Raw genomic sequence first — 14,121 nt, 5'->3', positions numbered from 1 at the left:
TGAAATCACCCACCCTAGGGAAAAGACAACTACCATTAACTCCATCTATACCTCTCATTATTTTATAAACTTCTATCAGGTCCCCTCTCAACCTTCATGCTCCCGTAAAAAAAGTCCCAGCCTATCCAACCTTTCATTATAACTTAAACATTCCATACCCAGCAACATCCCGGCAAATCTTTTCTGAACCCTCTCCAGCTTGATAATATCCTTTCTATAACTGGGCGACCAGAACTAGATACAGTATTCTAGAAGAGGCCTCACCAATGTACTGTACAATCACAACATAACATTCCAATTCCATTACTCAAAGGACTGATCAATGAAGGCAAGCATACCAAATGCCTTCTCAACCATCCTGTCTATATGTGATGCAAACTTCAAAGAATTATATACTGCACCCCTAGGTCCCTTTGTTCTACAACACTACCCAAGGCCCTACCATTAATTGTATAAGCCCTACCCTTCTTTGTTGTACCAAAATGCAATACCTCGCATTTATCTAGATTGAAATCCATCTGCCATTTTCAGCCCATTGACCCATTTGATCAAGATCTTTTTGTAATTTTAGGAAAACGTCTTCACTGCCTACTACGCCACCAATTTTGTTATCATCCACAAACTTACTAACCATGCCTTCTATATTGTCAACCAAATAATTTATAGAAATGACAAACAAGAGGACCCACAACCAATCCCTGAGGAACACTGCTGGTCACAAGCCTCCAGTCTGAAAAGCAACCCTCCACCATTATGCTCCGTCTCCTGTCGTTAAACAATTGGCAACCTCATTCTGAATCCCATGTGACCTAACCTTACTAATTAGTCTACCATGCGGAATCTTGTCAAAAGCTTTACTAAAATCCAAATAAATAAAGTCTAATGCTTTGCCATCCTCAATCTTTTTGGTAACTTCCTCAAAAAACTCAATCAAGTTTGTGAGACACGATTTTCCTCACACGACACCATGCTGACTATCCTTAATCAATTATTGTCTCTCTAAATATCCATAAATCCTATCTTTTATAATAACATCCAACAATTTACCCACAAGCAAAATCAGACTCACAGGTCTATAGTTCCTCGGTTTCTCCTTGTAACCTTTCTGAAACAAAAGTACAACATTCGCCACTCTCCAGTTATCAGGTATCTCACCTGTAGTTATACATGATGCAAATATTTCTGCAAGGGGTCTCGTAATTTCCTCCCTTACTTCCCACAATGTTCTGGGATACATTAGATCAAGTCCCGGAGATTTACCCACTTTAAATATTCTCTAAGACGTCCTGAACTTCCTCTTCTGTAATGTGAACGGTTTTTAAACAATCAAAGTTCATTTCTCTGCATTTTATCGACTCCATTTCTTTATCCACAGTAAAAACTACCGCGAAATATTCATTTAGTATCGCTCCCATCTCTTGGAGTTCAAGACAAGGACGACCTCATTGATCTTTAAGAGGCCCTACAATCTCTAGTTATCCTCTTCATCTTAATGTATTTGTAGAATATCTTTGGATCATCCTTAACCTTATCTGCCAATGCTATCTCATATCCCCTCATTGCCTTCATGATTTTTCTCTTAAGAACGCCCCTACACTCTTGATATTGATTTAGAGATTCAATTGAACCAAGTTGTCTACTTCTAAAATAAGATTCTCTTTTATTCTTGACTAGAACCTCAATATCTTTAGTCATCCATTCTTCTTTAATTTTATCAGCCTTCCCCTTCACTCCAACAGGAACAAAATGCCTCTGAATTCTTGTCATACTTTTGAATGTCTCTCACTTGTCAGACGCCCTTTTACCTGCAAACTGTCTACTCCAATCAACTTTTGAAAGTTCTTGTCTCATGCCATTAAAGTTTGCCTTATTCCAGTTAAAAAATCTTTAACTTTTATGGAAGGCTTAGCCTTTTCCATGACCATTTTGAAACTAATAGAATTATGATCACTAGACCCAAAGTGTTATCCCACTTTTAATTCAGTCACCTGCCCTGCCTTATTGCCCAAAAGAAGGTCTAGTTTTGCTCCTTTTTTAGTAAGAGCGTCCACACATTGGTAAAGAAAATTTGCTTGAACACATTTGATAAATTCTTCACAAACACTATGGTAGCACCAGTCAATGTTTGGAAAATTAAAATCCCCCATTATTACAACCTTATTATGCTTACATATATCTGAGGTCTCCCTACATATTTGTTTCTCAATTTTCCTCTTACTATTGGGGGGCCTATTGTGCAATCCTATTAAAGTGATCTTAACTTTCTTAATTGTAATGTCTGCTCATATGTTTTCACTGGACGGTTTTTCAGAAATATCTTCCCAATTTACAGCAGTAATACATTCTTTAATCAAAAACGCCCCAGTCCACCCATCCCCTACTTTCTTGCCTCTTTTTCTATCCTTTCTATAGCATCTAAAACCTGGAACATTGAGCTGCCAGTCTTTTCCATCTTTCAGCCAAGTTTCTGTAATATCTATGACATCCCAATCCCCTGTTCCTAAACATGCCCTGAGTTATCGGCCTTACCTGTAAGACTCCCACATAAATGCGTTTCTTCAGAGTTACTACAGACTTTGACCCTCTCTTGTCTTTCTTTTCCAATTGACGTGCTCTCCTCAGATCCAGAGATCTTCTCATATTTTGAACCTTGTCCCTCAATCCGTCTGTTTAAACTGCTACTTAGAATTTGTTTTTATTTTGTATTTGTTTCATTCATTCATCAGATGAAGATGTCGCTAGCTGGGCCAGCATTTATTGCCAATCCCTAAATGCCTAAATGCCGAGTATGAGTCAACCGCATTGCTGTGGGTCTGGAGTCACATGTAGGCCAGACCAGGTAAAGATGGCAGTTTCCTTCCCTAGAGGGCATTAGTGAACCAGATGGCAATGGCAATGGCAATGGATTCATAGTCATCACTAGACTCTTAATTCCAGATATTTATTGAAGTCAAATTCTGCCATCTGCCATCTGCCATGGTGGGATTTGAACCCAGGTCCTCAGAACATTACCCGGGTCTCTGGATTAACAGAGCAGCGATAACACCACTAGGCCAACTCCCCATTTCCCCACTTCCCCTCTTTGGCAGCATAAAGTTTCCTTTAATGGAATGAGGAAATCTTCCTGCTAAGGTATTGGTCTCTTTCCAATTTTGTCTCGACCCATCCTTTTTGAACAGGACTTTTCTATCCCAAAACACATTCCAATTGTCCAAAAACCTGCATCCCTAAACAATACACCAGCTCTTCAGCCATTGATTTATCTCCTCTAACCTTTTGTTCCTTCTTTCGTTTGAGTTTGGAATAGGGAATAAACCAGAAAATACTACTTTCAAGGTTCTATTTATTAATCTTCTACCTAACCTCTTAAATTCACTCCGAACTGCTTTAATCTTCTCATAGACAGGAAGAAAGAAACTTCGGGACCTTTAATACATTTATGCTATGTTTGCATTCTCCACAGGAACAACGGTGACTGCGATTGAATAACGGTGAAAGGGCATTTAAAAGGTGGTTTAATCAGAATAAATGAACAGGAGGATATCATTCAAATCTTCGGCTGCGTTAGCGACAAAGTGGAGAAGGTCATTTCGCCTCTCTTGAGTCTGTTACACACGTAAAGGAGTAATCCCGATCAGCTTATGGAGGTTGTTATACAGGAACAGGAGGGAACCCGTTAAGCGCGTCTGAAGTCGGTTATACAGGAACAATAGAGAGACATTCAGCCACTCTTGAGCTTCTTAAGAGAGGAACAAGAGGAGGTCCATTCTGCTTCCATTAACTTGTTGCACAGAAACAGGAGTCGGACGGAGACACACACGTGCCTATTACACAGAAGATCTGGGGAGCCTTTCAGCTCCCTCCAACCTATTATATAAGAGGAGAACGATAGTTTAGAGTCTTTAGCATATGAATAGATGAATCAGCCGCCTTTATCCTGTTCTGGCATTTAATTCCAGATATTTATTGAAGTCAAATTCTACCATTTCGGACTTGAAGACGTTTATCTACTTTACTTCAGTTACTTTTAATACACCTATTTAATAGACACTCAGTAATCACATAATTGAAATCTTCTATGAACCCTCGGAATTCATTGTGTCAGTTGATAGACTTTTTTTATGATTACACCACACTTTGATTAGGACATTTTCTAATCAACCTGCTCAGGAATCTTACTACAGACCTCTGGCTTAAGTTGGACTTGAACCTGCGGTGGCGTGATGTAGATGTGGCGACATTATTATTGTGCCACTCGAGTACACAACTAGGCTTGAACCTGCAATCTTCTGCTTGCCATCAAACACCGAGATCAGATGCCTTATCCATTGCGCCATGCGACGACCTCCAGCCTTTACTTGAAGTTGTGTTTCTCTTGTCAACCCTAAATTTAAAACAATGCCCATTTGCTCCGGACTATGTCTTGAATTAGATCCCAGCCGAATGTTTACAGCTGAAACGGAAACAAATTTTACCCTCTCAGTATCTCTGTCGTTGAGAAGTTAAAGGCACGGTCCTTGAGTGAGGTGACATGTTAAGAAGTGGGAGGAACAATCCATTTCAGAAGAACGTTCCTGAATGTCGATTAAGATCTGGTCTTTTACGAAGACAGAACGAGGGCGGGGCTACCCACAAGAGAATGACGTTGGGGATGTCAATCAGAGGGGGAATGCGGCTTTGTACAGCCAGGGTTGTTATTTTTATGCCGTCTGCTCTCCTTTACACCAGTCAATTCTACGCTCGCAAACAGCAGCGTACTATCTCTGAGCTGCGAATTGCCCTTAAGTGTCCTGCTGTCAGACGTATTTTAACGTACCATGCGCACTTGGCTCTTGTTCTGCGCGTCACAACTGCTGCTCATGATGGGTGAGTAATGGAGGAGAGCGATGTCATAGGATTGTTTAGGAGTTGGAGACAAAATGTGTTGTATATCCCGCCGACCAAGTAATAAAAAAGATAGTAAGGGAAAATTAAAGAAGTATGGAAAAGAACGAGAGAATGAGCCAGAGAGGAAGAAGGTAGAAAAAATGGACAAGAAGAGGAGAGAGAATTTTTTGAAGATGACCGGCTGTTAAACAAACAGTGTGTATACATTCAGTAGCAAATCTAATACATAAATACTGTTAGTTAGATGCGCGCTAGACGTACAGGTTTGTCCTTATGTATTTTGAACCAGCGAGTGGCATTTCTCATTTCAATCTCAGTTACAATGCCGACTTTGCTGAGTCAACTGGCCTCCAAATGCACTACAAGCGCCCATGGCTCTGTTACGAGTCTGTAGTACCGATTTTGACAAAAACAAAATGACAAAACAATGAAGCCTTAATGGAGAACAGGTTTGTCTATTAAAAAACAAACTTAAGAACAATGCCGAACCATTCAACCCCTCAAAAGCCAGCTCCGTCATTCAATCCGATCGCGAATGAAGTGTAGTTTTATTTCATTTATTTGCCTCAGCTATGTACCCTTAATATATGCACCTAATAATGTTTCCGTTTTGGAGTGACTGCCAGCTAGAAAATTTTAGCGTTTCTCAGCGTGCAGTTATGCTGCCTGATGTGACCAAGGACCACTTAGCTTCAACATGCAATGCTTTTTTTCTTCCATCCATCTCGGCTCTCGGCTAGTTGCCTCAATTGGATTGCAGGATATACTTCCATTGATCTAGAATGGGAGAGTGTGTGAGAAGTGAAATATCAGTCAATGAAAATCAAATATTTAATTTTTTTTTCCTTCTTTTGCTTTAAGGACGCGGAGAGTCTCAGAAGATTGTACAGGTCCAGGAGTATTTCTCCGTGGGAAAAGGCGAATCTGTGTCAATCCCGTGCATCCAATATGGGACTGATAGTTACATGTATTGGTACAGACAGTTCCCTGGCAAGGGTCTCCAGTACATCCTGCACGCTTTTCAGGAAACTGAACCGACAAGGTCGGACGAGATCTCAGATCGGTTCAACGCCAAAAAGACTGCCGGCGGCTCTTTCGATCTGAAAATAGAAAAGGTGCAGCCTGGTGATACGGCTCGATATTTCTGTGCCTCCAGTGATGCACAGTGCAACACTCCTGCTGGACTGCGCTGCAAAAACTCGTCCTGTAGCACGCAGAAACTGTCGCCTAACTAGGTCTAATTAAAGATAAATGGTCAGTAGACAGAGAGAGTCGTGAAGAGAAAGACAAACAAAAGGGAAAATCAGATATATCGGTAGACAAGAGGCAGATGGATAGACACAATGGGATAGGTACGTTGATACATAGTGCTGTTTATAAGCAGATGTATAGTTATGCAGGTTTCCCCGCTCTTTTGCTTTTTGTTTCTCCTTCGTTTTCCCTTCCCCTCCCCCAAACTACCTTCTGTCTTTTCTATCCTGCTCCTTCCCTTGTTCCATTGCCCTTTTCTCCCTCCCTTCTTTCATTTAGGTCTTTAATCCCTATCCCGCTCTTACACCTTCTCGCCTACTCTCCCACTCTCCCTTTCTCCCTCACTGAATCAACAGATTTTGAAACGACCATTAGGAGCAAGTCCTCGAGATAAAAAAAAACGCAAAGACCTCTTGACGTTGTAGTATGAAACAGCGTTAATATCCCTAACCTTAGATAAGGATGGAAGCCTCATCAGCTAAAGACAGATTTCTTGGAATTGTACCTATGTGAATGGAGTTCACTTATTTAAAGACGGTTATGGTCAGGAGACGGCAGTAACGTAGTGGTAACATCGGTGGACTAGTAACCAAGAACCCCAGGCTCAGATTGTGAGACATAAGTTTAAATCCCATTGTAGCAGATTTGAATTCAATAAAAATCAGACGCTAGCCTAATGAGGACCATGTGATTATGGGTCGACTGTGGCGAAAACCCATCTGGTTCACTAATACCCTCCTTGGGAAGGAACTCTACTGCTCCCAACTGCCTAGCAAAAACCCCAGAAACACAGCCATATGGTTAGCCACAACTACCCTCTGAAATGGCCTAGAAAGTCACTCAGTTCAAGGGACATTTGGAGAGGTAACAAATACCAGCCTTGCCAGGAATATCCACTTTCTATACAAAAATATAGATAAATAAAATCTTAAATTGCTGTCTTCTCATCGGAGAAGATTGATGGAAAATGCAAAATAAATGTTCAAGACCAAAAAGGACCTTCATTCAGTGCTGTTGAGGAAAAGTTCCCAGCAGTATTGGGTTTTCATCGTTGAGAAAGGTCATTCTGCATTTCCGGTCTATGCCAGTTCTTTTTTAAAAGTGATATCACAAAACGATTCTGACATCAGGCTTTATTCAATCCCGTCAGAATATTCTTCTGTTACTTTCTCCCACGTATTCACATTTGGCTTTCTTTTAAATGCTGTTCAATCTTCCAATCGATCAAAATTGTTTTAGTCATTTTCCGCACTAATCTCTGACAATTTTCCAGAACTCCCAAACGGATTTATTAGTGACTACATATCAGGTATCATCGTTGGTCTTTGTCTGCTCCATCCAATTCTTCTGCCTCAACTGTTCCTCTCCCACTGGACTGTATTTTTTTCACACGCATAAATCCAATTCTGTTGTTAAACATGCTGTTGATTCTGCTCACATGATACTTGCAGGCAGCACATTTCGACATACAAACATGCAAATTAAGAGCAGGTGTAGGCCGTAAGGCTCCTTGAGTAATTTGTTTATTCCACTTTCCCTCTTCCGACTGAAAACCATTACTTCTGATGTGTCTGTCTACCTCAAAGAACAACTTCCACTTTTGAAGAAGGGTTCCAAGTACTCATAACCCTCTGTGCCAAACAAAATCTCCTCACTTCTGCCTTAAATAGAGGACATTTTATTTTGAAATAGTGATACTCATTCTAGATTCTCCCACACGACAAAATATCATTTCTTCCTTCACCTTGTCAAGGCCACGTGGGATTTTAGTTGTTTCAATCAAGCTGACTCTTAGTTTTCTAAACTCAAGTGGGTATAAGCCTAGCCTATCCAACCATTCCCCAGAAGAAAACTTGTACATTCCAGGTAACACTCTTAGAAATTTTCTTTGAACTTATTCCAACACATTGACGTCTTTTCTTAAATAAAGAGACCAATACTGTACATGGCACTCAAGATGTGGTCTCATCAACGCCCCGTACAACTAATGCATAAACTCAGTACTTTAGCATTCAACTCTCATGCAATAAATAGTAGCATTCTGCTATCTTACTGAATAACTTGCTGTAACTGTATACAAAACGTTTTGTGATTCATGTACTACGGCATTCAGATGGGCCTGTATTTCAGTACAATGTAATCATCTACTGTTTAGATAATATAATTTGTTTCTATTTCTCTTACCAAACTGGGTCATTTCACTTTTTCCCACATTACAATCCATTTGCTGGATCTTTGGCCACTCACATAATCTATCTTTGTAGTATCCTCACATCCTGCTTGCAACTTGTGTCAGGACTCATAAACGAATTAAGTAATCAACTTCGGTTTCTTCATCTAAGTCATCGTACAAACTGTAAGTGTGAGACATCTGCACAGATCCCGATGGCACACCACATCGTTAATTTTGCTGTGTAGTGACTTCTAATAATTGGCCACAAGAGACTGAGTACAGTTTTGCAATCACTTATTCAAGAAAATGCAGGAAGCGTGACATTCCAATCCAACTGGAGTAAATCTCTGAGAAGTTCAGTGTTATTGAACAATTTTTGATCACATACATGCTTTCCATTAACCAAATTCCAATCTTACCTCATACAAGCATAAGCAACAGGTGTCCATCCTAGATCATAGATTAATGATATTAATCACTTGGAGATGGTAAGGACTGCAGATGCTGGAGTCAGAGACTTCTGAAGAAGGGTCCTGCTCCTCCGATGCTGCCTGGCCTGCCATGATCCTCCAGCTCCACACTGTTGTTTGACGTTGTTAATATCTCCTTTACTCAGTCAAGGATCATTAAATCTTATCTCGGTGTGATATTGTGTTTCCCCATTATAAATGTAGGAAAAAGTGAAATGGCCAGTTTGGTAAAAGAAATTTTAAAAATGGATTATATTATCTAAAATGAAGAAGATTACATTGTACTGAAATACAGACCCATCTGTACATGAATCACAAAAATGTATGTAGTTGCAGCAAGAAATTCGGTAAAATAGAAGAATGTTATCATTTATTGCAATGGGATCCAACAGAGGGCACTGCTAGGAAGTGATTGCGGAGGATTCTGGGGGAATCTCAGCACCTTCACCGTGACCAAAGAGGGGGAGCGCAGGAGAGCTGCCGTCAGTGAACTGTGCAAGAGCATCCAATAGAGAAAATTGATGAGAAGCAACTGAGGAGGACTAAACAGTTGGACTGTTCCATATCACCTGTCCTTTGTAGAGAAATCTGCAAAGAAAAACACATTTGAGTACAAGTCCATCAGGAAGTGGCCAGCACGTAGCATACTTGAGACCCAGGGGGAAATGGAAAGGGTGGATCCTGTTGCGTGGCTCCCTGAGCAGACGGTCAAAGTCATTTGGCAGAATGCCTCATCATTCCAACAAGCAACAAGGCATTGCTTGGCTGGTGGTGAGAAGGGAACTACCTGTGAGATCTTTCATGTATGCCTGGTCAGTCCATGCCATCACAAGCTACCCACAAAGCAGCTTCGAGGTGGGGTTGAGACTGCCATGCATCTCCTTCTGAAATGTGTGGCGAAAGATGCAGTTGTGTTTGTCGAGGTTCGTCCCAAGCAGCTCTGTGACATGGGATTCTTTACTCTACAGTCTGTTCCCCGGGACACACACTGAGACAAACATCGATGGCACTTGGATGATTGTCAACTCAGTGAAAGTCACTCTTTGGTCTGCCTAAAACTTGTTTGTATTCCAGAATAAAGAATTGACCTCGACCAAGTGTTGCAGACTGGCACGTTCCAAGATCCAGGACTACGGGATGCACCAAAGGTTGGGACAGCTGCCACCAAGGAACAGTAGGGAAAGACCACCATCTAAGGTCTTCCTGCTGAAGATAAATGGAGGTCCGCTCAGTTATTGGACCCTCTTGGTGCTTCAAATACATGTAAGTTTTTTTTACGAGTAAGAGACGTCTGGTTTTTTTTAATAGAGTCAAACTCCAATATTTGTTTGTTTCCTTGATATGCCACTGTAGAGAACAGAACTGCATTTGTGACTATGTATATGTGCAAAAATATTTTTTGAATAAAGTATATTTTTGGAATAAAAAATATTCTGGGATGAGTCAGCTCAGTCATCAGTGACTGCCCAGGAGCGAATAAAAGGGAGGCAAGCTTTGGCAGAGGGGTCATTTTCAGAAGGGGCTGCTTACAGGACTGCTGTAGTGCTGCTGGAGGTTTAAGTGTAGGCTTTGGTGAATACTAGGCTTCGGTGTGGGGGGGGCGATCAGCAAGGAGGTAAGGCCATCGGAGGAGGAGTGAACGTTTGCAGCTGCCAAAGGCATGAGGGAAAAGGAGAAGTAGAAGGAAATTGAACAGTGATGTCACAGCCAGCAGGTATGTGAGTGAGGGATAAGTAGATTTTCTTTTGCCTTATTTTCTCTTGGCTTTGCTACCATTGTTGTTAACTTAAGTGTTAAGTCATTCAGGAGATCACAAACCTATGTCATGTTCCTACTGTGCAATTTGGGAATTCAGGGACCTTTCCAATGTCCCTGACTATTTCACGTGCAGGAAGTGAGTCCAGCTGCAGCTCCTGTCTTTCCACTTTACTGCCCTGGGGCTGGGGCTGGATTCACTTAGGAGCGTTCACAAGACTGAGGGAAACATGGATAGGAAAGTTGATAACACCACAGATAAAAATTACTGAGAAAGATAGGGAACTGGAGACCACCAGATAGAGGAAGAATAGGAAGGCAGTGCAGAGGTCCCCTATGGTCATCTCCCTCCAAACCAGGGATACTATTGTGGATACTGTTGGAGTGATGTCTCACCAGGGGAAGGCAGCAGCCAGATTCATAGCTCCATGGCTGGCTCTGCTGCACAGGAGGGCAGGACAAAGGGTGGCAGAGCTATAATGATAGGGGATTTAATTGGAGGGGGAATAGATAGGCGTTTCTGTGGCTGCAAATGATAGTCCAGGGTGGTATGTTGCCTCCTGGTGCAAGGGTCAAGGACGTCTCGGAGTGGCTGTGGGACATTCAGGAGGGCTAGAGTAAACAGCCAGTTATCGTGGTGCATATAGGCAAAAATACGGAATAAGGTCCTACAAGCTGTATTTAAGCAGTTAGGAGGTAAACTGAAAAGTAGAATCTCAATCTCAATCTTGGGATTGTTACCGGTGCCTCGTGCTAATCAGAGTAGGAATTACAGGATAGCTAAGAAGAATATGTGGCTTGAGGGATGGTGCAAGAAGCAGGGATTCAAGTTCCTGGGGCACTGGAACCACTACTGGTGGAGGTGGAACCAGTACAAACCAGACAGTCTGCACCTGGGCAAGACTGGAACCAATGTCCTTGGGACAGTATTTGCTAGTGCTGTTGGGGAGGGTTTAAAATAATATGGCAGGGGCATGGGAACCAATGCAGGAAGTTGGAGGGAAGTAAAGTGGGGACAGAAACAAAAGGCAGTAAGGGGAAAGGTGAAAGTGGAAGGCAGAGAAACCAAAGACAAAAATCAAAAAGGGCCTCAATACATCATAATTCTAAAAGGATAATAAATGACAAAAAAAAAGCCTGAAGGTTTTATGCCTTAATGCAAGGAACATTTGCAATAAGGTAGGTGAAGTAACTGTGCAGACAATTATTAATGGATATGATGTAATTTCAATCACGGAGACCTGGCTCCAGAGTGACCAAGAATGGGAACTCAACACCATTCAATTTTCAGGGAAGATCAATAGAAAGGAAGGGGACATGGAGCAGTGTTGTTGGTTAAGGAAGAGATTAATACAGTATTAGGAAGCACATTAGCATGGCTGATGTGGATTCTGCATGGCTGAAGCTGTGGAACACGAAAGAGAAAAAAAACATAAGTGGGAGTTGTGTACAGACCACCAGACAGTAGGTGTGACTTTGGAGGTGGCATCAAACAGGAAATTAGAGGTGCATGCAGTAAGGGAACAGCAGTTATATGTGACTTAATCTGCATATTGATTGGACTAACCAAACTGGTAGTAATGTGCTGGAGGAGGATTTCCTGGTATCTATGAACCAACTAGAGAGCAGGCCATCCTAGATTGTGTAATGAGACAGGCTTAATTAGCAACCTTGTGGTGTGAGATCTTTGGGGAACAGTTACCATAATATAGTAGAATTCTTCATTAAGATGGAGAGTGACATAGTTAAATCTGAGACGAGGGTCCTGAAATTAACGAAAGGTAACTTTGATGGTATGAGGCCTACATTGGCTAGGATAAGATGACCAATGATACAGAAGGGATTGACGGGCATAAACAATGGCAGACATTTAAAGAACACATGGATGAATTGCAACAATTGTACATACCTGTCTGGCATAAGGGTAAAACAGGGAAGGTAGCTTAACCGCGGCTAACAAGAAAAATCAGGGATAGTGTAAAAGCCAAAGAGGAGACATATAAATTGGCTAGAAAAAGCAGCAAACCTGAGGAGTGGGAGAAATTGAAAATGCAGCAGAGGAGGACAAAGGGCTTAATTCAGAAGGGAAAATAGAATACAAGAGTAAGCTTGAGGAAAACATAAGAACTAACTGCAACAGCTTCTGTAGATATGTGAAGAGAAAAAGACTGGCGAAGACAAATGTAGGTCCCTTACAGTTAGAGTCAGGTGAATTCATAATGGACAACAAAGAGATTGCAGACCACTTGAACAAATATTTTGGAGCTGTCTTCACTAAGGAAAACACAAATAAATTTCTGGAAATGCTAGGGGACAGAGGGTCAAGCATGAAAGAGGAACTGATTAAACACCTTACCAGTCAGGAAATGGAATTGGGGAAATTGATGGGATTAAAACCCAATAAGTCCCCAGGGCCTGATGCTTTGTATCCCAGAGCACTTAAGGAAGTGGGCCTAGAAATAGTGGACGCATTGATGATCAATTTCCAGCATTCTATAGACTCTGGAAGAGTTCAATGGACTGGAGGATAGCTAATGTAACCCAACTTCGTAAAAAAGGAGGGAGAGAAAATGGAGTCTTATAGGACAGTTAGCCTAAAATCGGTGGCGGGGAAAATGCTGGAGCTAATTGATAAGAATGCAATAGCTGAGCACTTGGAAAGCTGTGACAGGACCAGTCCAAGTCAGCATGGACTCACTAAAGGGAAATCACTCCTGACAAATCTTGTGGAATTTTTTTGAGGAAGTGACCAGTAGAGTGGACAAGAGTGAATCAGTGTATGTTATTTATCTGGACTTTCAAAAGGCTTTTGACAAGGTCCCACACAAGTAAGCAAAATTAAAGCTCATAGTATTGGAGGTAATGTTTTGCCTTGGATAGAGAATTGGTCGGCAGACATGAAGCAGAGATTTGGAATAAATGGGTCCTTTTCAGAATGGCAGGCAGTGGGAAGTCAGGTAAAAGAAACAACAAAAAAGAAAGAAAATTAGAGTACAGGAACAGACCCTTCAGCCCTCCAAGCCTGCACCAACATGCTGCCCATCTCAACTAAAACCCCCACTCTTCTGGGAACCGTATCCCTCTATTCCCATCCTATTCATGTATTTGTCAAGATGCCCTTTAAAAGTCACGATAGTATCTGCTTCTACTATCTCTGCCGGCAGTGAATTCCAGGCACCCACCACCCTCTGTGTAAGAAAACTTGCCTCATATATTACCTTTAAACCTTGCCCCTCGCACCTTAAACCTATGGCCCCTGGTAACTGATTCTTCCACCCTTGGAAAAAGCTTCTGACTGTCCAGTCTGTCCATGCCCTTCATAATCTTGTAGACCTCTATCAGGTCACCCCTCAACCTCTGTTGTTCCAGTGAGAACAACCCAAGTTTCTCCAACCTCTCCTCATAGCTAATGCCCTCCATACCAGGCAACATCCTGGTAAATCTTTTCTGTACCCTCTCCAAAGCCACCACATCCTTCTGGTAGTGTGGCGACCAGAATTGAACACAATATTCCAAAAGCAGCCTAATTAAAGTTCTATAAAGCTGCAAAATTACCTGCCAATTTTTAAACTCAATGCCCCGACC

General features: G+C 41.7%; 1 gene segment (V, D, J or C); it reads left to right on the top strand.

The window, feature by feature from the left end:
* Nucleotides 1–4,737: 4,737 nt before the first annotated feature.
* LOC109914351 lies at nucleotides 4,738–6,122 on the top strand. The segment is given in 2 exon segments: nucleotides 4,738–4,866; nucleotides 5,749–6,122. Coding segments are annotated over 2 exon segments (423 nt in total).
* Nucleotides 6,123–14,121: the final 7,999 nt, after the last annotated feature.

Source organism: Rhincodon typus, chromosome 39 (assembly GCF_021869965.1).
Source record: "Rhincodon typus isolate 14 chromosome 39, sRhiTyp1.1, whole genome shotgun sequence".
Taxonomy (NCBI): Eukaryota; Metazoa; Chordata; class Chondrichthyes; order Orectolobiformes; family Rhincodontidae; genus Rhincodon; species Rhincodon typus.
Note: the sequence above shows the minus strand (reverse complement) of the source record. Positions and strands in the feature narration are given on the sequence as shown.